The sequence below is a fragment of the Melospiza melodia genome, chromosome 16, assembly GCF_035770615.1.
Source record: "Melospiza melodia melodia isolate bMelMel2 chromosome 16, bMelMel2.pri, whole genome shotgun sequence".
Lineage (NCBI taxonomy): Eukaryota > Metazoa > Chordata > Aves > Passeriformes > Passerellidae > Melospiza > Melospiza melodia.
In genome coordinates this window covers 13,749,754-13,776,154 of record NC_086209.1, presented here as the reverse complement: position 1 = coordinate 13,776,154, position 26,401 = coordinate 13,749,754, and the positions used below count along the sequence as shown (strand labels likewise).

The following is a 26,401-nucleotide window of genomic DNA, read 5'->3' as shown; positions in this document are numbered from 1 at the left end:
AAAAAGTTGATTGGGTGGGGAAAATGTGGCTTTCTCAGCTCTTACTCAGCTTGGTTTTATTTATTCTGGTTAATGTTGATTCTGGGTAAAGCTTTTATTCCCTGTCACGATAAGCTGTGCCTGCCCCAAGAGGCTGCCCAGAAACCACCTGATGTGAAGTGAGTGCAATTTCCTTTCTGAGCTGCACCCTCATGGAAAGTGTCACTGGAGCTGTTTGAGAAAATTACTCACTGTTCTGCCCAAACTGACAGCAAATGGGGCTTCTCCTCATTTCAGCTGCTCGCTGTAGCCCCATGGAGGGTTTGCCCCTCTGTGGGACCAGCTCAGGCAGGGCAGTGGGTGCTGCAGCCCTGGGGCTGTGCTGGGAGTCCCCCATCCAGCAGAAGTGGGTGCTGTGCAGGTGGGAAGGGGAGTAGGCACAAAAGGGGCTGAGGAAAAGCTGTGTCTGACTTTGCTGGGAGGGATTTTCCCCCTGCCTGGCTCCTGGCCCCTGCCCTGACACATTGCTGGACAGCTTTAGTCCAAAATCTTCAGCCTCCTGGTTTTTCATTCACCACACGAGGGCAGGCTGTTTCTAAGGAAAATACAGCGAGAAATCTTCAGCTCGGTGGATAAATGCTCCAGGCTCGGGAGGGCTGAGTGCTGCAGCCCCTCCAGGTGTTGTTCCCCAAAAGCCAAGGGGGATGTGATGAGGTGAATGAGGAGCCAGGGCCTGGATGTGCAGAGTCCCCCCGAGCTCCATCATCCCCCTCGCCCAGGAGACCCCTCCTGGAGCCATCTCACTGCGTTGTTATTCCTCTGGGCAAACTCCATTTACTCTAATGGCATTATTAGCTCTGCATAATAAATGTCTTTTCCCATCGTGCTGCTGCTCCTGCAGCTGCAGGTTTGTGGCGTTTCCCTGCCCTGGTACCCACATCCCCCCGAGGGCAGGGATGCTCTCAGCATCAGCTCCCTGGGGATTTACCACCATGGTCCCCACTGGCTTCACTGCTTCTGCCTGCTGGCTGCTGTGCAAGTTAACACAGCTTCAAGAGGTTTAAAAAGTGTTCAGAGTTAGCTGGAGTTTGTTGAGTAGCTGTTAGTGCTGCCTCTGACTTGAGTTTATGCCTCTCCTTGATTTTTAAATTTTTTTATGGACATGTAGCAGCCCAGTGGGAAGGTATGACTTGAAGAACAAAGCAATGTGGATTTGTCAGTGTGGCAAATAATAAAATTTGTCAGCGTGGGTTTATGACCTGTGGAGTTTAAGGCAGGGCAAGGACACTTGGGGTGTCAGAGGAGGATGCTGAAGGCTTTGTGCCCTGGGCAGGAGCACAGGGGTGACAGTGGCACAGGGGCAGCCCTGAGGTGGCTCCAAGGATGTTCCTCTCCAAAGGAACAGTCCCTCTTCACCTGCACTGACAAAATGCTGTGCCCCCACTGGCAGCACCAGCTGCAGTTGCTGTGTCTGAGGGAATCCTGGTGCTCCCAGTCCTGCTGGCAGAGCTGCTGTCACCACATCACTGGAGGGGACACTGGAGGGGACACTGGAGGGGACACAACAGCCTGGGATGGGCAGGAAGCCCAAGCCTCTCGCTGAAAGGATGTGATTCCTGCTGGGAAAAAGCAGAATCCCACTGGATGTTATCTGTGGGATCAGACACATCCCAGTGACTGCAACCAACCCCGAGTCCCTCTCAGTTCCCTTGGGAATGGTGTGGGTGGGAGCTGTGCTGGGGAACCCTCTCAGTGTGGCTCTGCCCTGCGCTGCTGCTCTCTCCAGGTTTGTCAAAGCTTCACTTGGGAAACACAGAAACCAAAACCCCACAGTGGAGCAAAGAAAGCAGCAAACCCCCAAACCCCAGAGGTGGCTGCTGGGGGAAGGGTCCAATGTTGGTGTTTGGAGCCCTGTGAGTGAATTTGTGCCCTCCTGCTGCTCAAAACCTGATTTCTGCCCAAGCCCTGCCTGCCCTCAGGGCTGTGCCTGCAGGCACCAGTGGATTTAAATCAATGTAGATTGTTCCAGTCAACTCCTCCTAGAAATGCTTCTGCTTTGCTTGCTCTCTCAAATCATTTTTCATGTCCGCCTGTGTGAAGCATTTGGGAGGACACCTTGGATCCATTTAAAGTTTTTATTAGTGTCTTCAATCTGATGGAGCTGCTGCAGCTCTGTTCTGTGCCACAGATGTATCCTGGGGGGAGAATGGGCCAGGAAAACACAACCTGCACTTGTGGCAGCCCTGCTCTGCCTCATCCTCACCCTGCCATGGCACTGTGACTGCTGAGGCAAGGCAAGTAAATCCTGGCCTTGGGGCTGCCAGAGCCAGAGCACGTGCTGGGCCCTTGCCCTGACCACTGACAAATTTATTCTCTCTTTCTGCATTTTTTAAAATTGGATTTTTTTTTTTCCATCAAGAGGGGCATAAATAATTGGTGCTGAACTGTTGGGCTTTTTCCAGGGTGGGAAGAGGTGGTTTTGTCAGTTGTTTTTTTCCTCACTGTGGTGTGATGAGTTGAAGTTCAAAGCAGCATCCAACAGCAGTTCAAAAGCATCAAAACAGCATCAGGGGAGGGAAGTGGGCAGGTGGGAAATTTCTGCCTCCAGGATGTGGCCCCTCAGCCCCAGTGGGGACAGAAATGTTATTTATCTTTGGTTCTCCTCTGCCATCACTCTCCTGTGGATTTACAGGAGTAAACAGCAAACAGGTCATGGTGGAGTTTAAGGATTGAATTTGGAGAATTATCCCCTCCATGAGTTTTGTTAATCTGTTTATAATGAGGGGGGAAGAAAAGTCAGTGCCCCGTGGGTGTTATCAGCTGATGAGATAAAGCCTTGGCTCCATCCCAGTCACCTCCCTGGTGCTCGCAGCAGGAGCAGGACCTGCCCAGGGGTGTGTGATGGTGTGGCTGGTTTGCTGCCAGGATGGAGCTGGCTGGGGAAATTGCTGACCTCTCTGGCTGCCAATGGTAGAATGGGTTAAAATGACTTTTCAGAGGGAAGTTCCCTCTGTCCCCAAGTCCTGTACACCCCACCACCCAGAAAACATGGAGCACTGAATTGGAAAACTATTTTCACAGTGAATAGACTTCTCTGCTAAATATGTAATCAGGTAGCAGCAGGCACAGGAATGAGTTAGTTGGATAAACAAAACCCAGGATTGTGGGTGTTAGCCCCTGGCTTGCAGCTGGTGTTGTGCTGGTCCCAGAGTTTTGGGATAACAGCAACATTTCCACCATTTCCTGGCACTGGCCCTGTGGGCTGAGCTCCTGCAGTTCTTTTATGCCCCTGTGTCAGGGTCTCTGACCTGGTGCCAAGCTCAAATCCAAGGAAATCCAGAGCAAATCTCTCTGCAGAGCTGTGTGCTGTTGGTAGAAGTGAAGGAGAGCTTTCCAGCTGCTCTGCAGGGAAATCCAGCCCTCTGCAAAATCCAGGGGCTGAAAGTCAACGAGAAAATTCCCCCTGACTTCAGCTGGGCAGGATTTGGGTTGGCATTAAAGGCTCAAAGTGCTGTTGCTGAGCCCAGCTCCATTGCCCCCTTTCCAGCACTGCAATCTGAGCACTGACCTCTGTTCTGGCAGAGCTCAGCATTCTGGATTTGCTGCTGCTCAGCTCTGCTGTGGTTTCTGAGGAGCTGGAGTGCTCAAACAGGGTTTGAGCCCCTCTGGCACAGGCTGTCCCTGCTCACAGCCCCTTCCCTTGGCTGGTAACCAACAGCTGCATTTCCCACCCCATACCCCACAACCTGCATTTCATTTTCCCAGCTCGGGGTCACTGCTGACCTCTCTGGGCTTTTCTCAGTGGCTCTGGCAGCAGCCTGGCTGTGGGCTCGGGATGCTCAGCCTGATGCCAAGAACCAGGATCTGCTGTGCTCATGCAATGCTCTGCTGCATTCAGCTCACCCTTAAAACACCCACAATTACATTTTGAGACTCAGCACTTCTCTGGATCTGACCCTGGGAAAACAAAAGGCTGCTCCAGAGTGGTGTAAGATGTCCAAGGAGACAAACCACTTGACCTAGGCATTCTTTTTATTTTAAATCTGTAGATGCACGACCATTGGGAGGGGAAACAAGGCCAGTTTTTGTATTTATTGCTTTCCAAACAGACCAGTATTGCTGACATGCTGCCCCATTGCTGAGTGCCCTTAGTGACCAATCTTTAACATCACCCCATGATGGTTAAACACAGATTTAACCATTCCCTTTAGATCCAACAATCCATGGCTCTGGTGTCCTTGAGTACTTCTTTTAGGGATTTGCCTGTGTTCAGGCCAGTTCCTAAGCTGACTCAGTGCCAAGTCTGTGGTGCTTCACTTGCCCTGGGGTTCTGTTTTAGCCACGCTGGGCAGAAGGGATGTGACAAATTCCTGCAATGCCACTCGGATGAGCTGCTGCCCCTCGGGGTTGTGGGGGCACAGGGAGCCACAGGTTCCTTTTGGACACAATCCTGCAATCAGGGTGAGCTGCCCAGCTCTGCTGCTGCTGGGACTGAGTGATGCAGAGGGTTTGGGTGTTTTGCCCAAAATGCACCATTATTTGCTTTTTTCCCAGGCTGTTTCTGCCTGGGGCTGCTGTGGGGTGCAGAGAAGCAGCGATGGCAGAGCTCCTGCTGGGATCCCCGTCTCTGTGCTGAGCCTTGGAAAGCTCCTGCTTTCTGCTCTCTCAGGTTCTGTGGGGTCTCACACTGCCTCCAGCATCACACCCCTGTGAGGTGGGGAGATGTGGGAGACACCAAACCAAGATCATGACAGTTCTGAGGCTTGGACATCAGCCTGCTCCATAATCAGAGGGAGCAAAAGGTAAAATCCTTGAATAAACATTTGTAAAATACTTGGGATTTGTAATTAAATACTGAGCAAGCCTTGGTGTGTTCTGCTGTGCCCCAGAGAGGCTCTTGCAAGTCACAAGGGATGGTCTGAGGTCTCCATGGTGGTTACAGACTCTCTCTAAGGCTGTGAGGGATGCATTTAGGGACTGGAGCAACCCCAAGATGAGGATATGGCACTCTCAGAGCTGGCAGGCTGGAGTGGTGGCTCTCCATCCTGAAATGCACCTGCCCAGAGCAGGGCCTGGTCCTGCTCTGCTCCAGTCTGGACAGTTGCTCTCTTTAACTTACACCACAAAAGCTCAACGTGGCTTTGTCCAGGTGGATCCCAGTGTGGTTTAAACACCATCACATTAAAAGATGCAAGTGGTGTCAATTTAATAATTATACTGTATTTCCACAACAGATGTTGACATTTCACTATTGTCCCAGAATTAAATGTCAAGTTATTCCTGCTCAGAGCTACCCCTGGAATGCTCAGGGATTCCATCTGCAGCTGTATTCAGAGCCTGCCTGCTCAGGCAGCGTTTCCAAGCAGGTTTTACATGGGCTGTGGTGAGTTCACGTGTGTACCCGAGAGCTGCCTGGGTTAATTAATTCCCTTTCCACACATTATAACCTAGAGAAGCAGAGCAGCTGGAGGGGGAGGTTTTCTTTGAAGAAATCAGTAATTTTGCACATTGTGGGACCAACTTTTGGATTTCTGCTGCTGTTGCAACCTGGAAAACAGAAGCAGCAATCAAGAATGAAGGTGGAAGTGAATGCTGCAAACACGACAGATACATGATTAACTTGTAACAATTCATAACCCAAAATCCAGTCCAGAAACACTGGCACAGCTTTTAATTTTGCACTTCTCACTGCTTATGAGAAATCTCTAGCTATGCCTCTGAAGCACTTGCTGTGCCCTTGGCAGCTGTTGAAGCACTTTGCCTTCATTTGAGGGGTCAGGTAAATATCTCCGTGCACCACAGAGCTGACACAGGTGCCACGAGCTCTGCTGGTGCTGAGTGCCCCAAACCTCCTCATCAGAGGCAAACTCTGCTTTGCTCAGCTGTGCAATGCTGTCTGAGCACCCTGCCCTGCTGCAGGGGAAAGTGCACTGAGGGATTTGGGGAGACAGCAGGGATGGAGGAGGATTCCCTTGGGCAGCCCCTGATCTGCTCAGCTCCTGGCACGGAACGGAACGGAACGGAACGGAACGGAAAGGAAAGGAAAGGAAAGGAAAGGAAAGGAAAGGAAAGGAAAGGAAAGGAAAGGAAAGGAAAGGAAAGGAAAGGAAAGGAAAGGAAAGAGGAAAGGAAGGAAGGAAAGGAAAGGAAAGGAAAGGAAAGGAAAGGAAAGGAAAGGAAAGGAAAGGAAAGGAAAGGAAAGGAAAGGAAAGGAAAGGAAAGGAAAGGAAAGGAAAGGAAAGGAAAGGGAAAGGAAGAAGGAAAGGAAAGGAAAGGAAAGGAAAGGAAAGGAAAGGAAAGGAAAGGAAAGGAAAGGAAAGGAAAGGAAAGGAAAGGAAAGGAAAAAGGAAAGGAAAGAAACCCTCAGGGTCTCTCTCTTGTACCATTTTCAGATTGAATCCAGATGCCTCCAGACCACCACAAATGGGTGAGGGGTAGGTACAATAGGAGGCAGTTTTGAAACTGTGGTGACAGGAGGGCAGCTAATCCACCCAATACTTCTGATCTGATAGATTATGGGTTAATGTCTCCTCAAACAAAGGCCTCAGGTGGTTGCAAGTATTTCCAGAAAAGAGACAAACCACCTGGTCTCAGCCAGCTGTGCCATGAAATTGCAGCTCACACCAGCCATGATCTGGGCCTCAGGGCCACCTTTTAGGTGACAAAACCTAAATGTCCCTGTGTTTTTTGGGTGGCAGCTTGCAGCATGTGTGCCATTTTCAGCTCTCTGAGGGATTGTTGAGGTTATCAGCCAGAAGCTCAGAGAGTCCCTGTTTCTGGATAGTCTGAAAATGAACAAAGGGTAATAAAAATAATTTGAGGAGGTTTTATTATTATTACATTTAGTGTAGGGTTGTTTCTTTAATGCTTGATATGTTTTTTCTACACTAGATAGGTGAGCTTATATTACATGGTAAAAAGCTATTAGTTTTCTCAAAAGATTGTCAATTTTCTTTCTAAATTGCTAAATTAAATTCTCTATTTTATGGGAATGCTCTTTCATTTGTGCAAAATCCTGTGCACAGATAGTTAGGCCAATCTCATCATGCAAGACCATTAGATGAACTAATTGGATCTGTCTTACTTGTACATTTCTATCAGGAATCTCTAATAAATGTGGGAATCCATTTGGAAATGAAGATGGCATCTTCATCTTGGAGCCTTGGAGATTTCTGGTGTTGCAGTTGCAGCCTGAGCAGAGCCAGGGGGAATGAGCTGCTTTGCCAGAGCCTTGTTCCAGGGTAGGAACCTGACCACATTCATGATCCTCACAAGCTGCTGAAGTGTGATGGTGTTCACAGGGGTCTGAGGATGAGGGAAGAGATGAGGATCTGACTCCATGTTTCAGAAGGGTTGATTTATTATTTTATGATATATATTATATTAAAACTACTAAAAAAAATAGAAGAAAGGATTTCATCAGAAGGCTATCTAAGAATAGAAAAAGAAGGAATGATAACAAAGGTTTGTGGCTTGGACTCTCTGTCTGAGTCAGCTCACTGTGATCGGCCATTAATTAGAAACACCCAACATGAGACCAATCACAGATGTACCTGTTGCATTCCACAGCAACAGATAATCAATGTTTACATGTTGTTCCTGAGGCCTCTCAGCTTCTGAGGAGGAAAACTCCTAAGGAAAGGATTTTTTATAAAAGATGTCTGTGACACTGAAGGACGCAGTTTCTCCAGGGTATTTAATTGATGCTGATCCCAGGGACAGCCCTGTCCCTTTGGGCTGTCACCAGGAAGGTGTGAGGGTGACCTCAGTGTGGCCACTGCTGATCCTCCTCAGAGCACTCATGGATTTATCTCCTTGCTGTCCCAGCAGAGCAGAGTGAAACCATCACCCCCTGTTGGAAATGGGGAGCTGTGGGAGCCAGGGAGCTCCCAGGGTTGTCTGGTCTGGAGGCATCTGAGTGGAGCTTCCACACTCTAAATCCCAACACTTCAAAGCTCTCCTCTGCTTGGTCTGCCCTCCTGTGGATGCTCCAGAGGCTGGCACAGACCATCAGTGACTCCTTTCACACTCAAGTCTTCATCTGCTGGGTTCAGCCAGGGGTTTCAGGCAGGGCTGCTGTTAATGGCATTGCTTTGCAGTTTGGAGTTGTCATTGAGTGGCTGGGGGTCCCAAAGGGTTGGGGGCTGCTGGCCCATGTGCAGGGTGTTGGAGCTCTCTCTGTGAGTGGGGACAGGCCTCTGTTCCCCGGGCAATGCCTGGCCTGGCAGACACTCTGCAGAACAGAGGGAACCCTTCATGCATTCTCAAGGTGCTTGGACTGGCAGGGTGTGTTTGTATTGGCTCAGTGCTTTGTATCACACAAAAATGAAGGATTTTGCTCTTACACTGAATATACTTTCCTGCTGAATCAGAGTCTTGCTTTCCAGGGGAAGCGAAACCAAAGCCACCCACACTCACTTTGTGAGTACTAAATACTGCTGACTGACACAATTCTCACTTGTGAGAGCGGCTTCTCATAGAGCCAGACCTCTTCTCCCCCAAAATCTTCCTTCTTACACTTTCCCAGGTCACTAATGGTGAAAAATCCCTGAAGGCCATGGGGAAGGCCTGAATGCTGCTTGCTCCACACTGCCAAAATCAGCTGGACATTTACTGCTGGCCTCAGAGAAGGTGCTGCCAGAGAAAGGGGGGCAAGGGGAGGTAAAGTCACTCAGCTCAAGCATGTATTGTTTGAATTATTCACTCTCTTCTAAAACAGACCATTGAATAATACATTGTGGTCACTTTTATTTTTAAATTCTTGCCCTTAGGCTGAGGTTAAAATGATGTCCTAAAATGCCACTTGCACTCGGGTTCCCCTGGAGATGCCCCCAGGCAGGGCCTTGGTCCCTGCTCTGCTCACCTGTGTTTCATGGCTCTGGGTCCTGAGTTGGGCAGACTCAGCTCCAAGTCCTGCCCAGGCACCTCCAGTACCAGGAGACTGCTTTAAACAACCCCAAAGCACTGAAAATAACAACCTTGGCCTTGTTTCTATTTGCTTTTTCCATTGCTGGCCAAGCTCTCTGGGGTCATTTGTCAACTGCTTTGTTCCTTCTTCATTAATGAGAAGTTTTGACCTAATTGCACTAATCCCTGAGTTTATGGAAAACCTCTGAAGTGCCCTACACAGTCAGAACATGGAGCAGTGGATGGAGCCCAGTAACTTGTTCTCATCCTGTTCCTGTGACATGCTCACATAGTGATTTCTGTGTTTGGAGAGAATTTCTACTTGAGACACCCATAGTTCAGGTGGGTTTTACAGTCTTATTTAAAAGACAGGGGGAGTCAGAAGAAAATACCTCTGCATCACACTGACCTGCTTCTTAACTTCTGCTTCATGTTTAATGGTAATAACATAAACCAAATCCCCCAAGAACTGTTGGAGAGCCTGACATTTATGCATTGTATGCAGGAATGATTTAGCATTTAAAAACAAAATAAATCTCTCTGTGTAAGGTGGTTCATTATTCTAACTGATTGGAAATGAGACAAATGTGAATGTTTAGTGAGGCTCCTTTTAAAACAAAACTTCCCTTCTGTCGATGAACTGTCCTCCTCCACAGGGCAGTGAAACCTGCCTGAGCATCCAGCAGGATAATTAGTTATTCCTTGGGAAATGCCTTCAAATGCACCAGTGTTAAATCTTTCTGGGTTCTTTTATTAATATTTGCCTCGTGCAAGAAGGATGCAATCTTAACAGCCAGCCCTGTGAGATCTATGAACATCCTGACAGAGGCAGGCGAGGATGCTGGTTCTGAAAAGCCCAGGGCGTGCTGAGCCCTGAGCCCTGAGCCATCCTGCAGTGCTTGGGTGGCTTCTGGGGCAGCTGCTGCTGGCATCACCTCTGGAGGGGTCGGTGCAAGGCTGTGGTTTCCCAGGGGATGGGCTGGAGCAGGGACAAAGGATGAGGGAGCTGCTGATGGCAAGGGACAGCCCTGCACGCCTTGGGGAGCCCTCACCTCCCAGGCAGAGCAGGGTTCTGGGACACAGCCATGCTCAGCACAGACACCACATCTGCGATGGGAGACTGGAGCAGCAGAATCCCCAATAGGCCCAGAGAGCCTCTGGGAGCAGGAGGTGTCTGCAGCAGAGGGGCAGAACAGGGCTGTGCCCCATGGTGAGCAGAACGTGCACCTGGGGAACATCAGGCACTTCTCTTCTGCTGGATGAGGCTCAAAAAACCCCAGGGGCCTGGTGGGTACCTGGAGAAAGTGCCTGTAAAGACAGAAAATCCTTTGGTTTGCAATTTTTTCTCCTTGCCATGGAGTGCAGTGACCTTTCCTTAATGAGAGAGAAGAAGCCTGAGAAGGAGGGAGGGGGAGGAAGAAGATGCTGTGGAGGAAATGTCAGCAGCAGAGGTGGTGCCTTTCCTGCTGCACAGTGGCTGAGCCCCTCAGCAGCCTGCTCCAGCCCCAGAGCCACCCTGCCTGGGATGGAAACTCTTCACACTCCTCTGTTCCGGGGTCTGCTCCCTTGTCAGCACTTGGTGCTTGCTGGGGTTGCTCCAAATCCTCTGGCTCCAGCAAGGATTCCTGATCTGTATTGGTGAGCGAGTGGAACTCTCTGTCTCTACAATTTATTGAATTTTTGGGTATAAAAGCTGACACTTGGTCACCCATTCGCTCTTATACCCACAAAATGGTGTTTGAGGAGCAGTCCCACACTTGTGATACCTTTGGAATGCCTCATTACCCTGCCACTGGAGACAGCTTCTGCACGAGCCCAGCAGCAATAGTCCTCTATTACGTCTCTTCACAGAGCTTTTGCATATAATATTAAACATTAAAATAATTTAATAAGGCATAAATCAAGTTTTACTACGGTGCCACTGCGCAGGATAAAAGCACTCCAGGAACTGCACCTGAATGCGTCGTGGCCTCCTCTGGAGTGGGAACAATTTATATATTCAATATAACTTCCCTTGCTTCTGCTGTAAATCCCATCTCAGAGCTGTGTGCTCTCCTCTTTGTACCGTGGGATTTTGTCAGTTTTGCAGCTCTCACTTGGGGCTGCCTGGGCTGCAGAGGTGCAGTGTGGCTCTGCCCCTGCTCTGTGCCCCCATCACCTCTGCTCCAGCAGCTCCCGAGCTGGTGCTGGGCTGTGGAGCCTTGCAGGGGACTGGGAGTGCTGCATCTCCCTGGGGTGATATCCAGAGTGCCCCTGTGCCTGCTCTGAAGCTGCCAGGCTGCTCCCACTGTGTGGAGCTGATCCCCAGCTCTGTGATTGCACATCCCAGCTCTCTGTGTGAGTGGGGCAGCCCTGGGCTGCTCATTGTTGGCAGCACTTTATTTCCATAGGTGAATGCTCTGGGCTGGTCCCTTCTGGGCTGGCTCCTGGCAATGTCTCCTCTGTTGATTAATCACCAGGAGATGATAAATGAAAATATCAGCTTGAGAAATGCCTGCCCTGTGCTCCCAGCAGAGGCAGCAGCGCATGGTGAGCAGTTTTCTGCCATCCCTTCTGTTTGATTCCCTCTGCAGAGCTGCCTCTCAGTGATCCTCGTGTACTCAGGAGCTTTGCCAGTGCTCAGCCCCCCTCACTTGGGCACTGGTGAGGAGTGCTATCAGAGCCTTCCTCCCTGAGGTCTGCATCCCACCCCCAGTGTGCCCCTAACTGCAGCACACTGTGTGTCTCATCCTTTTATGCTCAGTTTGGGTTCTCCAGAGATGGAGGGTGTGTGGAGGAGCTTTTGAGCCACACCAGCTGTGTCTGTGCACTTTTGATTTTACAAAAGATGCAAAATCCTTCAGGTGACTGCATGGTTAGCTATACAGTCAGCTGCCCCCGCAAAACTTGTGCCTCATCCACAGTTAAGAGCTCATTTGGAAAAGTTGGGGTCTGGATGGGATTTTATTCATTATTATGAAATATTCTGCAATTTTTTGGCCTTTAACAGGAGAGAAGACTTATCAAATCCTCTGTAAAAAAGAGATCTCTAGGACTGGAGCTCAGAGATTTTCCAAGGCTCTGGGAGATATTTCTGATGTGTGACTGAAACCAGTACATACTTGGAAAAAAAGTTCTAGGTCTGAAGTATCTCACTGTGGACAGGGAAAGTGATTTGTCTGTGCATTCTTGATGTACAGCCCTATTGGCATCTGCAGTGTCTTTAAGTGATGTATCTCTCTGAAGGCTTCACTGCTTCTGCTGTGTGATCTGCTCCCAACAAACTCCAGAGAGCGAGTGATTTATCAGCCACTGCTTTTGAGGGTGAGGAAAAGGCTAATGCTTTATGGATCTATCAGCATTCCTGTATGGCACACAGAATACAATATCCTGCCAAAGTGGGGAGGGATGTCTGCTACCTGGCAATCCATCATCTCTCCCAGTGCCCCATGGCAAATGCACTTTTCTTTTTTCCATCAGGCTATGTGCAAGTACTGTTATATAGTGAAGAGCTTCTCCCTTCTCCTCCTCCACAAATGGTTATGAAAACCTGAACGTGCAGCTTCTGCAGGGTGCAGAACAAGATGGGAAGGGTCATTTTGGCTGGGAGAAGACGTCACTGCCTGCAGCTCCTGGTTCCAGCAGGACCTAAGAGATCTCAGGCAATGCAGCTGTGCCCCAGACAGCACAACAGGAGCGCAGCAGGGAGGAGAAACCCAGGCCAAACATGCCCATGTAGACTGCCAGGTATGTGCCAAACCCACACAGATGTGTCAGCAGATGCTGCAGGATTTTCTCTTCTCCCTTGCCCCACAGTGATTTCCTCTGTTACAGGCATGGCTCAGCTGACCTTGTCCCCATGGAGCTCATCCATCCCATCCACAGAGCAAGTGAAATGTGTTTATAACCTGGAGAGCATCTACTGGGGAGTATGAATCCCTCTCCTACATCTCTCCTTGGTGTTTTAATTGATTCAGGGTTTTCCCAGTGGAGAACTTCATAAGAGCATTTGATAAAATCAGCTACACACGATCCTGCCTCTCATTACTCACAGGCTTGAGGCAGGTAGATGATTAAGTGAATTTTTTACGGTGTGAGCAGTTGTAACAAGGGAAATTATCATCCTGGATATGAGACAATGACTTGGCTCTTACTACATCTGCTGGCAGACAACTAACCCAGTGACTTTGCCTCTGATCTTGGAGCAAGCCTTCTGCTCTCTCCTGCAGGACAAACCTGCATTTGCTACCCCCCATTAAAAGGACAGGCCATATGGATGTGCCTGTGCTCAGGAAAATAGCTTCAGATGTTCATGGGGCTGATGTTGCAGTTCTGATGGAAGTCAGAGGGTCTGAAATTGTCACCTTGGGAATGTTTCTGCAGACACTGTGGGGGGAGAGCATCCTTTGGGCTTGGGGCTGGAGGTGCCACAGAGCATGACATTATTGTTGGTCCATGGATAGGATGGGGTTCACCCCTTATTTCCATTTAGGTGCATCCCAGACTTTATTACCCCAAGAAAAGTCAGTAATGCTAGAGTGAAAACTGGGGAAAATGAGTTTTCCATTAGGGAAAGTTTCCAGTTAAAATGTGAGTTCTTTTTCTTCCTGCCAGCAGACTTTGGGTACAACTCAGAAAAATGACTGAAAGAAAGGGTTGCCACTTGGTTTTGTTACATGTTTCTGGAAGCTTTAACTTGCTTTTGACACATCTCCTTGTTGATAAATACACTTTATTTTCACAGGGAGTCGTTGTCGAGATAATGTCAAATCCCACTGTGCAGCCAGATCCAGTAAAGAGCAGTAATGTTGTTTTCTAATTTGTCTGAAATCCTAAAGCACTCCCTCATCTGAGCAGAGATACCTAAATGGCACCTATTTGGCACTGGGTATAATTCTTTGCTCTAATGGCATGCTTGACAGTATCTGTGTACTTACCTGGAGCAGCACAAGCCTCCTGTACCTAAATGAAATACACACAGCATTCTGAAGATGAACACAGGAGATGCTTGAATGCCTTTTAGACAACTCTAATTCAGGCCATAAACATAATATAGATTGCAATATTGTATATAAAGGAGTGCTTCAAACACCAGCCTTTGTGCTCTGCAATTCAGCCCAATTGATTCCTGACCTAACACAGCGCTGTACCCGAAAGTGTTGCATAAACATAACAAATCCATCACCAAATCAATGAAGGAGGTGCAGAAGAGGTGTGGCAGCTCTCTGGGGTGATGTGGCTCCCATCAGCCTCAGCCTGTGTGCTGGTGTTCCATGGAGGGCACCAGGAGAAATGAAAATGGGAAAAGGATGCTCCTCATCTGTATCACTGAGCCCACGCCTGCCCTCTGCTCTGCTGAGACCAGGCACAATTTGCATTGAGGAGCACCTGCACCTCTGAGCAAAATGAAATTTCTGGATTTCTCTGAATTCCTGCAAAGCAGGACTTTTTGCTGCCCGGTTAATGGGAATTTTGTCAGTCATGCTTACAAGAAACAATAAAGGGATAATAAATAGTGCAGTCTGTGGACAGCAACAGGCTCCGACAATCCATTACCCAACGAGACGTGTTGCACATTCCAGCTTATTAGACGCATATCCATAATATATTTTAACAATCTCTCCCTGGCAGGCATTTTCCTAGAACAAATACACAGTTTGGACTTCCATTTTTCACCCCTGTTCAAAATTTCAGAGTGTAAAAGAGCTGGTAGCGAGCCATTAGCAATAATTTGATCCTGCATTTGCGCAGGAAATTTTAAATAGATTTTTCTTCTGTTCTTCTGCTTGTACTTGCTCTGTCATTGTTTTTCTGTGCATGGTGCAGGCTGGGGGCGAGCAGTGAGGAGACTGCCTGGGCAGTCACTATTTTGGCAGTTTTTCATACACGACCCTTGCTGTTTTAAATAGAGCCTTTCCTCACCCCACCTTCTTGCTTCCCACTTCGTACAGCTGCTTGCTGAGTGATGAGCAGCGTGGGCCCCCTCCAGCTGAGGGTGCAATGCTGGTATTTAGGGTCTTTTGCTGGTGAGATGGAGCTGGAATGTCCTTGCAGCTGGGGGACACAGGATCTGACCAGGACTGTGAGACCCTGGGGGACTTCAGCACAGTGAGTGAGGCATTCCCAAAGACTGCATCTGGAAACTGGTGCAGAAATGGTCGTGCTGGAGGAACACAACCTGTCATGTAGAGCTGGCTGTTTCCAGGTAGCTCTTCTGGTGATTTGTCCTGTGTACACCCAGCAGACCCGTGGCTCTCCTGGGCGTTCTGGAGACTGGGCTATCCAGATTTCAGTACTGCCCCGGGGGTGCTCAGTGATGCTCACAGCCCCACACTCAGCACCACTCTGCCCTCACGGTGGAGTTTCCGGGTGAGTCCCCCTCCGTCCCTCACCCTCACGGGAAGGGTCCAGTGCAGTGCGTGGAACCTCGCCTTCCCTTGCAGCCCCGGCTGGCAAGGGCTCAAGAGACGCTCTGTTCACTCTCGGTGCAGCCCTGTGAACCCGTGCAAACCGGGCACCGCGCACCCAGGTGCAAACCGGGCACCGCGCACCCCACCTCCCACGGCAGTGCACGCGTGGGGCTGCGCAGGGTCCGCACCGCACAGGCACTGAGCGAGGGGGCACCGGGAGCGGCGCTGCGAGCGGGGTGAGCCCGCGGCTGTGCCGGTGCCGGTGCCGGGATCAGTGTCCGTGCCAGGGTCGGGGTCGGTGCCGGGATCAGGTATCGGGATCAGGGTTGGTGTCGGGGTCAGTGTCGGGATCAGGGTCGGGACCAGGGTCGGGGTCGGTGCCGGGATCAGGTATCGGGATCAGGGTCAGTTCGGTGCCGGGATCAGGGTCGGGGTCGGTGTCGGTGCCGGGATCGGTGCCGGGATCAGGGCCGGTGTGGGTGCCGGTGCCGGTACCGGGCGGGATGGCGCGCACAGGTGCGGCGCGGGGCGGGTCGGGCGTGGCCCGGGTGGGCGGGGCCGCCCCGCGGGGCCCAATGAGCACCGGGGCGGTGCCCGCGCGGGGCGAGTTTCCCGCGGGCGGGGGGCGGGCGCCAATCAGGGCCGGGGCGGGGCAGCGCGCGGGGCCGGGACCGGCGCCCCGGGAGCGCCGCGCGAGGCGCGGGCCGAGCTCCGCTGCGCTGCTCCCGGTCCCGGCGCGTCCCGGCACGACGGCCATGCCCGCTGGCAGCGCCTAGAGGAGCGCCCCGCTGGCCCGGGAGGATGTCGCGGACCGGCGGAGTGCTGCTGCTGCTGCTGGCGGCCGCGCTGCTCGGTGCCCCGGCGGCCGCGCAGCTGGCGGGGGAAGCCGCCTGCCGCCCGGTCCGCGCCGCCTTCCAGGTGCTGCAGCCCGGAGCCAAGTGGGTGCCCGAGAGCCCCGTGCCAGGTGAGAGCGCTCTCCCCGAGGTGTCTGGCCGGCCGTCGTTGTCTCGCCGGGGGTCACCGGGGCCGTTCGGGTACGGGGCGAAGCGGCTGCAGTGCCTGGAGCCGGGGTCGCCGTGCGGCTGCGGGACGCTGCGGAGCCGGGTGCGGGCTGCCCGATCTCCCGCGGGGAGCTGCCCTCCCCCGGCTGCAGGAGCTGACGGCCGCTCGGTGCTGGTGCGTCTCGGATGTGGGGATTACACGGAGCCGGTGGGGATCACACGTCGCGGCAATGGGAGCCCGCTGGAGAGCGGGTCTTTATTGCGCTCGGTTTTTTCGGGAGGGTTTTGCACCCCGGGTGGCCGAGGTGAGCCCGGCGCTGCCGGAGGGACCAGCCCGCCCCGTCCTCGCTTGCCGCTGTCGGGGTCCGGTGCGCGGTCCCCGGGAGCTCGCGGTGTCCCCGCCGGGCAGCGGACGCTCCGTGCGCCCGTCACGTCTCTGCAGGTCCCGGCTCCGCCAGAGCCGCTTCCCTCTGCCCGGGGTGTGCCGGGGTCCGAGGCAATCCCGCCCTGTGGGACTGCTCCGACAGCATCCCAAGCCTCATCCCAGCCTGAGCCCTGGGCTGCGCAGCTGCGGAGGATGGGGCTGCAAGGAGGCAGCCGGCGCTCCCCGGGCTGTGCGGGAACCGTGCGGGGTGCGAGCCTGGCGGGTCTGGGAGAGGTGATAGGTGTTATTGTGCTCTGCAGTTCCCAGTACAGGTGGCTGCCGGGCTGGTACCGCACCAAACCTCACCACCTCCCCACTGCGAGGCTGCTTTCTGTATATATGCCTCATTCCTCTTTTAAAATGTAAGCGGAATACTTGAATTCTTTGCCTTTTAAAGGCTTTTTGGGGGTTAGGGAGTGCCGGTGCTGCAGGTGGTGGCTGAGTGCTGGCAGTGTGTGCGCACAGACGGATCGGGTTCAGGGCTGCGTTCGGAGCTGCCTGAGAGCTCGGTGCTGCTGTGCCGGGCTCAACACGCAGCCGAGAACGCCTGCCCTGAAAAGCTTCAGATCAAAGTATGAAAAGCAAGAGATAACAGGCAAACGTGACAGGCCGGGGAGGTGCAGTGAGATCATCGCCAGCGGTGGCTGCTCTTAATAACGATGTGTTGAGTTGGGTTTCTTGCATTCGGTGTCGCACAGGCCACAAACACAGGGGTTCCTTTAGCTGTGAGCTGCTGCAGCACAGGAGAGGGAGGGGAGAAATGGGGTGTCTGAAGCTGGGACTGTGAGGTGCTGTGGCTGCTGTAAATCCCAAGTCTTTTGGACTGTAGCAATGCCTCAGCTTATCAAGAGCTGTGAGAGATATGAGAGGAATTTAGCTGTAAGTCCCGGTGAGAGTGTACCCTTCCTATCCCTACCTGCCCTTACATTCTCTTCTCATGTAAATTTCAACACTTAATGCTCCTTTCAGACCAGCTGCAGGAGCAGCATCTCTTCTCTCTCTGTCCCACACAGCCTCAGTCTCCTGGTCAGTAAGGAAGGGGCACTGGAATACTTTCCAGTGAAATGTTTGCATGGAGAGTTGCAGGAAAGAGCTGCTCTTATCACCACTGAGTGGACAAATTCTGTTTGTCAGAAGGAAGTTGTTTCTTTGAAAGCCAGTGAGATTCTTGCTTTGATTCCTAGGTAACTTTGTTTTTACACACTCCAGGGAGGTGATGGAGGGGTGGGCAGGTTCCTGGAGAATGGCTCCCATTGTATTGAGGGGCTGCAATGGGATCAGTCCTTCCCCAGAAAGCAGCAGCATCCTCCAGCCTGGCCTGGCTGTGATTGCAGAGGATGTTTTTGCCCTGGTGTCTCCCCTTCCCAGCAGGGTTCAGGTTGCTGGGGTTCCTCAGCTGGGTTCTCCCTGCCCTGTGAGCCCCAGGTGCATCCCTGACAGCCAGGAGGAGTGAGGAGCCCTGTGCTCTCTGCAGAGCCTGTGGGCAGCTGGATCAATAGCTCCTAACAGGGCTGGTGTTTCAAGTGAATGCTTCCAGCTTGTTACAATGATAAAGTTCCCACATATCAAATCGAAAGTGGATTTTACATTTGCCTAAGTACATAAACTTGATCATAATTAAAGCAATGACTGCTTGCTTATACCTTGGATCTGGCCCATCTTGCATGACTCTGTGTGGTAATTACACTTCAGAGCACTTGCTTCTCCTACTAGCAGCTGCATAAATCTCTGTAATAGGGGAACATCACTCAAGGACTATTTTCCAGGCATCTGTTTATTACTTTTTTTCCTTTCCTACATCTGTCAATTAAAAAAAGTTTTGGAGTTCCCAGCCGCAAATCACCATGGAATCAATTCTGAGAACCTTTCCTAATGGATCACACCACCCTGAAGAAACTGAAGTTAAACAACTTATTTAAAATGTGGATTTTTTTTTTTTTTTTGACATAATTGTTTCTGGAAGCCCATTTTGCATTATGAGCAGTTGCTGCTGAAGGAGTAAGTAGTGGAAATGCTGCTGAGTTGCAGCACACTCAGGAGAAATGTCCCACAGCTCAATTTTACTGCATCAGCATGCGTGGGCTGGAGGGACATGGGCACAGCAAGCTCCGTAGGAGAGCTCGGAAATAGACAGACCACACTTCTAATTTTACAAAAACCCAAAAAAAGGCAATTCTGTTAAATGTGAGGGAAGTGCCATGCTGTTTCGTGAGCAGTGTTGGTGTTCTGGGAGTAGCTGCAGGCGTGCACCAGGCACTGAGAGGCTCCTCTGGTCCTGCAGTGTGGGGACCAGGATTTTGTCACTCTGGAGTTGCTTTGGCTGGCTCAGAGGTGGGGAACAGCAAAGCCTAAGTGCTGTCAGCTGTGGCTGGCTGTTCTGAGGGGTGGGAGGGTGTAATTCATGGCAACACCTTCACTGGACCTGGATCAGAGATGTTGTGCTGGGGAGCGTGAAGGCAGGGTGATGGGAGAGTGCTTTTCTGGGTTTTGATGAAGATGAGACTGAATGCCAGCCTGTGGTTCTGTGCTGGGGTAGCTTCATGCTCAGTAATAACTAAATTCTCTTTTTGCTATGTTGCCTGTCTTGGTTTTCTTCCTCCATTTGTCTTTTCTCTGCATAATTTCTCCTATCTATAAACAGCAGCTTGAATTTCCATTTCTGCTGCTCTGTTTTTCTCTCCTGTCTGCCATTTGTGTTTCTCTCTATTGGTGGTGACAGGTAATTGGGCTGGTTCCTGTGGGTGGAGGGGAAGGGGTGAGCTGGTGCCTTGGCAGGATGGGGACAGGGGATGGGTGCCTCTGCTCTGGAACAGTGGAAAACTGAGGAATATTTATCTTGACAGAAATATCTGTTGGCAGATCTGTTTTCCTTCTCCCGCAGCAAAGTGTTATTTCCAGCTTTTTGTTCATTTTCTTTGATGGAAGCAAATATGGATTCACCCTAAGAAAATAGGAGATTAACCTTTTGGAGTTGAGGTGTAATGCTTTACAAGTGGCTGGCTGAGCATGTCAAGCTTTCTTCTCTATTTTTTATTTTTGGCAGCTGGTGTGTGCCAATGTGCAGTTTAAAAATTAAAAATCCCAACTCTTCCTGCTGAACTCGACGTGCCTTTGCTCATGAGCTGGTTCCCTTTGTACTCCTGCTCTTTTATTCTGTTTTTCCTGAGTGGGACTAATGATGCTCCTCCCTGTGCAGCCTTTCCATTTAGCTTAGCACAGTGGTTTAAAAGCTTAGTTTACTAGATAATTGAGTTTTCTGTTCTTAATTATTTCAGGCCTGCAAGTTGCTCTCTTGATAGTTGAGAGCAGGAGCAGAACCCTAAAATTTAGTAACCTCCCCAGGCAGTGGTTTTATAGTGAGATCATTAATTTTATTTTTTTTTTTCCCAGGGGTTAACTTTAACAACATCCTGAACAGTGTTCTTCCTGCTCTTTGGAATGGCTGTGGGATGTGTGCATGTGACTGTAACAAATCTGTGTGGGGGAGTGAGTGCCCAAAGTTAACTCCATTGATGACAGTGTTTGTGCATTTCTTAGGAGGAAACTTTTACTCTGTAAAACCTATTTTTCACTGTAATGTCTTCTTTTAAAAGATGTGTTTTTATAGGGTGTTAGATTTGCATGAGAATCATCTGGCCAACATTGTAAGAGCAGGGGAGGAATCCAGAGTCAGATGGTCTTGTGAAACACAAGATGGAATAGAAAATAAAGGATAATTAAGCAGTAATAAATATCCCATGTACTATGCATACTGTTCCAACTTAAATCACCTATTGAAAGAGTTGGTTTATAATTTATATCTCTTTAATTAGGTTTATAAAGATCAGCATTAAATCTGGGTTCTAAACAGTTGCATTTCCTTTTCCTCCCCCTAGATGCTGAGCATTAAAAGGCACTGACAGATGCACAACCCCCTAATCACATCATTTAAAAGGTTCTTAATAAAAAAGTATTGAAAAAGCTGGGGGAAAATCCACTATATTTAAATGTTGACTCACTGCTTTTATCTATTTAAAGCATGATGCTGGTTGTAAAACAACTGGAGGAGGCAAATTGACCCAAAACAGCATATTTCTCGTGGGTAATAGTACAAATTGGTGAGTTAGGAGGGTGGGAGGAACTCCTGTGACACTTTCAGACTGCAGAAGGCGAAGGTGCCGCTGCACGGAGTAGCAGAGCCCCTCACGTGGGGAGGAGGCCGCAGGGATGTGGCGTGAAGCAGGGACAGGTTCTTATTTTGGCAGTGCCTGGGGTAAGTTTGGGGGGATGTTAATCTGATTTTAGCTGCCGTTGGATCTGGGTGGGAAGGCTCGTGTGCCTCAGCGTGCACAGCTTGCCTGCCCGTATCTGATGACAGGGTTGAAGCTATCCTGGGATGCTTAAAATCAAAGGAAAATCCTTCAGCCTTGTGAAGGAGTCCACAACTCCCCCTAGATGATCTTGAGGGTTTTTATTTTTGACATTTAATCCACTGAAATGATTTTCACTTCTGCTGTACTCACCACCTATCTGCGGGAATAATTGTACATCAAAGTCAAATGTAATGGTTTAAATTCACTGCCAGTAAAAATTCCCTGTCGGGAGGAGGAAGAGGCAGGGTGCTACTGAAATTAGTGCTGCTTTAGAGTTTATTTCTGTCAGCTGGGAGCCTATGCAAAATTGCTGGAGCATTTACACTGCTGTTCCCCAAGATGGCATAAATGGCACAGTTCTGATGGAGCCTGGTGCTCCTGCACCCATGGAAGGAAGGGGCTGCAGGCAGTGCCTTCTCAGCCGTGGGAGTTGGGTGTCAGAGGGTCAGGCTGGTGCGCTTGGCATCTCATCATCTCACTAATCTTGCCAAGATTGGTATTGTGAGCATCCAAATGCAATTTAATAAAACGGTTGCAGTAATTTGAGGGACACTTTCTTTCTGAAAATGAGTTTGTAGTGATTTATAGCAAAAGGAGAAGGTTGTTTGCAAGGGCTGAGACTGGCATTACAAGGTGTAATGACTTGAAACTTTAAGAAAAAGGGGTTGTGTAGGTTGGGAGATAAAAACGGTCTTAACAGTGAAGGGCCATTAGGCAGCGGAATGGGCTTTGCTATCTCACAAGCCGGAGTATGGCTGGAGGTGTTTGTGTTAGATAAAATGCTCAGAGGGGGTGGATGGGGAGGCTGAGGTAGGATTTGATGACTCACAGGACCTTTTCCCGTGCATTTTTTTGGAGGCAGAAACGTGTGGCACCCTAATTCATTTACTGCTGGTGTCTGCTCCGTGGGCTTGCCGAGCGTTCCCAGGCTCGGCGCGTCCTTCACGCTTCCAGAGCGTGGTCTGCGAGTCCTTGGGGCTCCTGGGGGCTGCAGAAAAGGCTCCTTCCAGCAATGGCACGAGTAAACCCCAAATACATTGGCCGGTCAAAAGCTCTGTCTCTGTTCCATCTGTGTCTGCGGGGCTGGGGTCAGCGGGTGGCCTGGTGGCTCCTGGGGGACTGGCATTGAAACCTCCCGTCCCTGCTGCTCCTGGGGGATTTGGGGATGGAGTGTTGGAGCCAGCTCGCCATCTGGGAGAGCCATACACAGAAAAGAGCTGGCAGATGGGAGTCAGGCCCCCATTCCCTGTCCCTCTGTGGCAGCACTGTGCCAAGAAGGAGCTTTTCCCTGCTACCTTCCAAGAGCCTGCCCTGCCTGTGTTGTCCTGTTGTGTTTACCGTGACGTTTCTTAGTTGGCTGTCTCTGTGAAACATTTTAAGCTGAGTTAATTCCCAGGCTTTTTCCCCCTCCTCTGCGATTGCTCTGATACAGCATGTGTCTGTCTTTTTACTGCAGAAAAATAAAGATCCATTTAAGGGGAGAAGTTGGCTTAATTGCTAAAAAGAAGGATGGGATGTGAGTAGGTGACCTTGCTGCTTCCTATCCTTGGCTTTAACTTGCAGAGACCTCTTAATTGCCAACTCTCAGATTTTCTATATTGGTATTTCCATTAATCATGGAAGGATTTTTATTTTATAATTTGAAATGTGTCCGAATATAATAAATGTAGGAGGAAATAAGCTTTGTATTAAAAAGAAATTTATGGGCATACTGTAGTGTTAAAGAGACCATGCTAAGCCTTTTCGTGGTGTAAATTGAGTTGGGTTTGACTTTAAAAAACCTCTTTAACTTGCTGTTATACAACTGCTTCTCTCATTAATGCAGTATCTTGCTGTTACGTGGTTTTATGGTCCCTTTTATTTTTTCAGTGCATGAAATACCTGTCCTGTGCTCCTCTGGAGTGGGTGAGTTCACAAATCACTGAGGCTTGAGCTTGAGACATTGGTGGTGCTGGTTCTGTGCCAGAGGGCTTGAGGAAGGGATTTGTTGGGCATCCTGCTTTGCAGAAGGGGAAACTGAGGCAGTGGGGAGTGATGGCGTCAGGATGGAGGTGTGGACCCTCTTTGTACAAGGTTTTTTTGCAGCAACAGCAGGGCCTGCACTGGTTAAATCTCCTTTCCCCACATGCAATGCATGTTGTAGATGAAGTGTTTCATGTTCCTTTTCCCATGCTGTGCCAGGGAAGGGATGGGGCTGGAGGGAGGAGGATTTCTGCTGTCGCTGCTCCTGAGCCCTGACAGCTGGTTTTCCCTTGGCACCGTGCACGACTCTTCTTCAGGAGGCACACGATTGAACTGACATTAATATTAATCCTGTTCTTCTAGACTACACTTGCAAAAGTGACTTTTGACACTTTCTAGTAATTAGGGAGGGAGTGGATGTGGTAAAAGATTCTTGTGAAGGAGAAAAGACGGGAACCTGAAAGGAAGCGTAATCCTTCCAGAGCAAAGATGTAAATTACCAAAGTAGCTTTTGCTGAGGAAAAGCCCTCTATAACGAGCAGGAAGGCAGAGTGAGAGGTGTGAGGAGCCTTCCCTCTGTCAGTGCTGTTGGTCACTGGCCTGGGACTGCTTCCCAATCCAGGTTCCTGGCAGAGCTGAACCTAGCAGGAAACTGCTTTTTTTGGGCATGATGCAGTTTGGGTGGCAGACAGAAAAATGTGGGTGCTGGCTGTTCTCTGACCCTGGGCAGCCATTTGTAATGGAGCTGGTTTCTGCTGTTTGAGTTTCTAAGAGCAGCATCAGATTGGATGTGTTTTGCATAAGGAGAGCTATTCGCTTTGATACGAGCTTGTTACTCTGCTTGTGTGTTTGGAGCCTCAGTTTGCTCTTAAAAGTTGATGGAAGATGGGGCCTTTTATTGCTGCTAATTCCAACTCTTCTGTTTCATCTTCTCTTGTCTGAGCCTAGAAAGATTTCTATTTTCTTCCACAGATTTTATTTATTTATAGTTAACAACACTTCTCTTGAAGTTGTCTACTTTCTCCATAAATAAATGCTTTGGGAATGTCAAAAATGAAGTTTAGTATCACTGAGCAGTGCTGGAGGTGCCAGAGCAAGTGGTGTCCCTCTGCCTTTGTCCCCCGGCTCTTGTCCCATCCTGGTGAATGTGTGAAGGTGCTGCTGAAGAGTTTCTTGCCTTGTGCAGTGCTCAGAGCATCCCTCAGGATCTGTCCCTCTGCATTGGGACAGCCGCAAATGAAGCAATTTCTGCTTTGCCTGTTGCAAAGGAAGGATGGACTGGGGACATTTGGTTGTACAATTTAAAAGTCAGCTAAAAAGCCAAGTAAATCATTGTAGTTGTGTCCTTCTGCTATTACTGCTGTTGCTGGGGATACAATAGGGTAGAAATTGCAGGCAAATAGCGCTGTTTCTTCCAAATGACTTCAAGTCTTTATGCAAATCACGAGCCTATCCTCCTTGATGGAACTCCATCCATTGCTCTATTCCCTGTAAATCCACAACCTCAAATCCTGTCTCTGTTTTACAACTGTCCTGCCCTCACTGACTCCTCACTGCTGTGGGCAGACAGGGGACAGCAGGGTGAGGCTGGGATCACTGCTCAGCACTGGCATAGTGGGGTGTGTGGGAGCTGGGGCAGGCACAGCTCTCAGGAGCCACTGCTCAGCAATCTGGGCTCTGCCTCACCCACCCTTCCCTTTGGCCAAGCTGCTTGCTCAGGACAAATTCCAGAAATGCCATCAATTTGCCTGAACAGTAATTGCTGGCCACGGTGATGCTTGGAGTTGGCTTCCTCTCTTAATGTGAATTGTTTACTTCTCCTGTGCCTCTCCAGGGACTGATCTGCAGGTCTGTGTCCCCAAGGGCTCCACGTGCTGCACGAGGAAGATGGAGGAGAAGTACCAGGCAGCTGCCAGGCTGAACATGGAGCAGCTGCTGCAGTCTGCCAGCATGGAGCTCAAATTCCTGGTCATCCAGAATGCTGCTGTCTTCCAAGGTGAGCTGTGATATTTTTGGGGTGCCCAGGATGAAGGGGGAATTGATGAATCTGATTCCATGTTCTTAGAAGGCTAATTTATTATTATATGTTACTATATAAAATTAAAGAATGCTGTGCTAAAACTATACTAAAGAATAGAGAAAGGAAGGCTTAAGAAGATATTAATAAAAAACTCATGACCAACTTCTCAGTCTGACACAGCTGAACAGTGATTGGTCATTGAGTAAAAGCAATTCCCATGAAACTAATCAAACATGCACCTGAAGTAAAAGCAATTCCCATGAAACTAATCAAACATGCACCTGAAGTAAAAGCAATTCACATGAAACTAATCAAACATGCACCTGAAGTAAAAGCAATTCACATGAAACCAATCAAACATGCACCTGTTGGTAAACAACCTCCATTCTACATTCCAAAGCAGCAAAACACAGGAGGAGCAGATCAGATAATTATTGTGTTCATTTTTCTCTGAGGCTTCTCAGCTTCCCAGGAGAAGAAATCCTGGCAAAGGGACTCTCCAGAAAATGTGACAGTGAGCACTGGGGGTGCTCCAGTCCCCTGCAGGAGGAGGCAGCATTTCTGCTCCTCTTCCTCAGCACTGGGCAATTGGAAGTGCAAGTGGCTGGAAGCTTTCTGTTTGCTTGTTTTCATGTGTTTGAAGATATTATAGATGCTTGTTTATGATTAGGGATGGAATATACCTGGCTTGCTGTATGGTTGCTCTGCAGGGCTTGTCCTAAATATTCCTGCAGCTGTAAGAATGAATTTAGAGGCTGAACTTCTTGAGGTGTAAATAAAAAAAAAAAAAAGAAACCAACCAAAAAAACCCCAAAAACCTAAAAACTAAAAAACTGCACCTTTCTAAGAATTAAAATCTCTATGCAAGTACTGTCTGGTCTGACTCTGGCAGTCCCAAAATAGGGGCCGCAGTGAGGTGGTCTGGTTGTCACCTCAGTGTAATGCTTGGTGAGACCTGCCTCAGCTGTGTGTATTGTTATTGTTATTCACTGCACAACAAAGTTGGTTTTTCTGTGGGAAAGGTGGCAGAGGCTGCTGGTCCCCAAATGTGCTCCCTGGTGCCCCATGGGGTATTTGAGTATTGGTGCCCCTGTGCTCTGCTGTCTGGGGCAGCTTTTTTTTAAATGATAATATGATGGTGTTGTTTGTTTGCTTGGATTTTTTTGCAAAATGTATCTTTAGATTTTTTTTTTTTTAGTGTTGATACACACTAGTTTATGCCACTTAAATCTGCAATAATTTTTTTAGGGCCTCATGGTTAATGTGCAGTGAAATGATTGCTTATTTGTTGAGTGCTGTCCTATTGAGGTTCCATCATTCTGTATTAATGGTGTTTTTGCCTGTATTTAAAAAAGAAGTCATGGGCA

The 26,401-nt window shown here is 49.5% G+C and overlaps 1 protein-coding gene across 1 annotated transcript in view; it reads left to right on the top strand.

Annotated features, from left to right (window-relative positions):
• Window positions 1-16,043: 16,043 nt before the first annotated feature.
• The window catches only part of GPC3 (glypican 3), a 139,681-nt gene continuing 129,323 nt past the window's right edge, over window positions 16,044-26,401 (top strand). Inside the window, exons 1-2 of the mRNA XM_063170704.1 lie at window positions 16,044-16,239; window positions 24,849-25,010. Of these exons, the coding sequence (XP_063026774.1) occupies window positions 16,077-16,239; window positions 24,849-25,010 (325 nt within the window). The 5' untranslated portion in view covers window positions 16,044-16,076. The remainder of the gene's footprint in view (window positions 16,240-24,848; window positions 25,011-26,401) is intronic.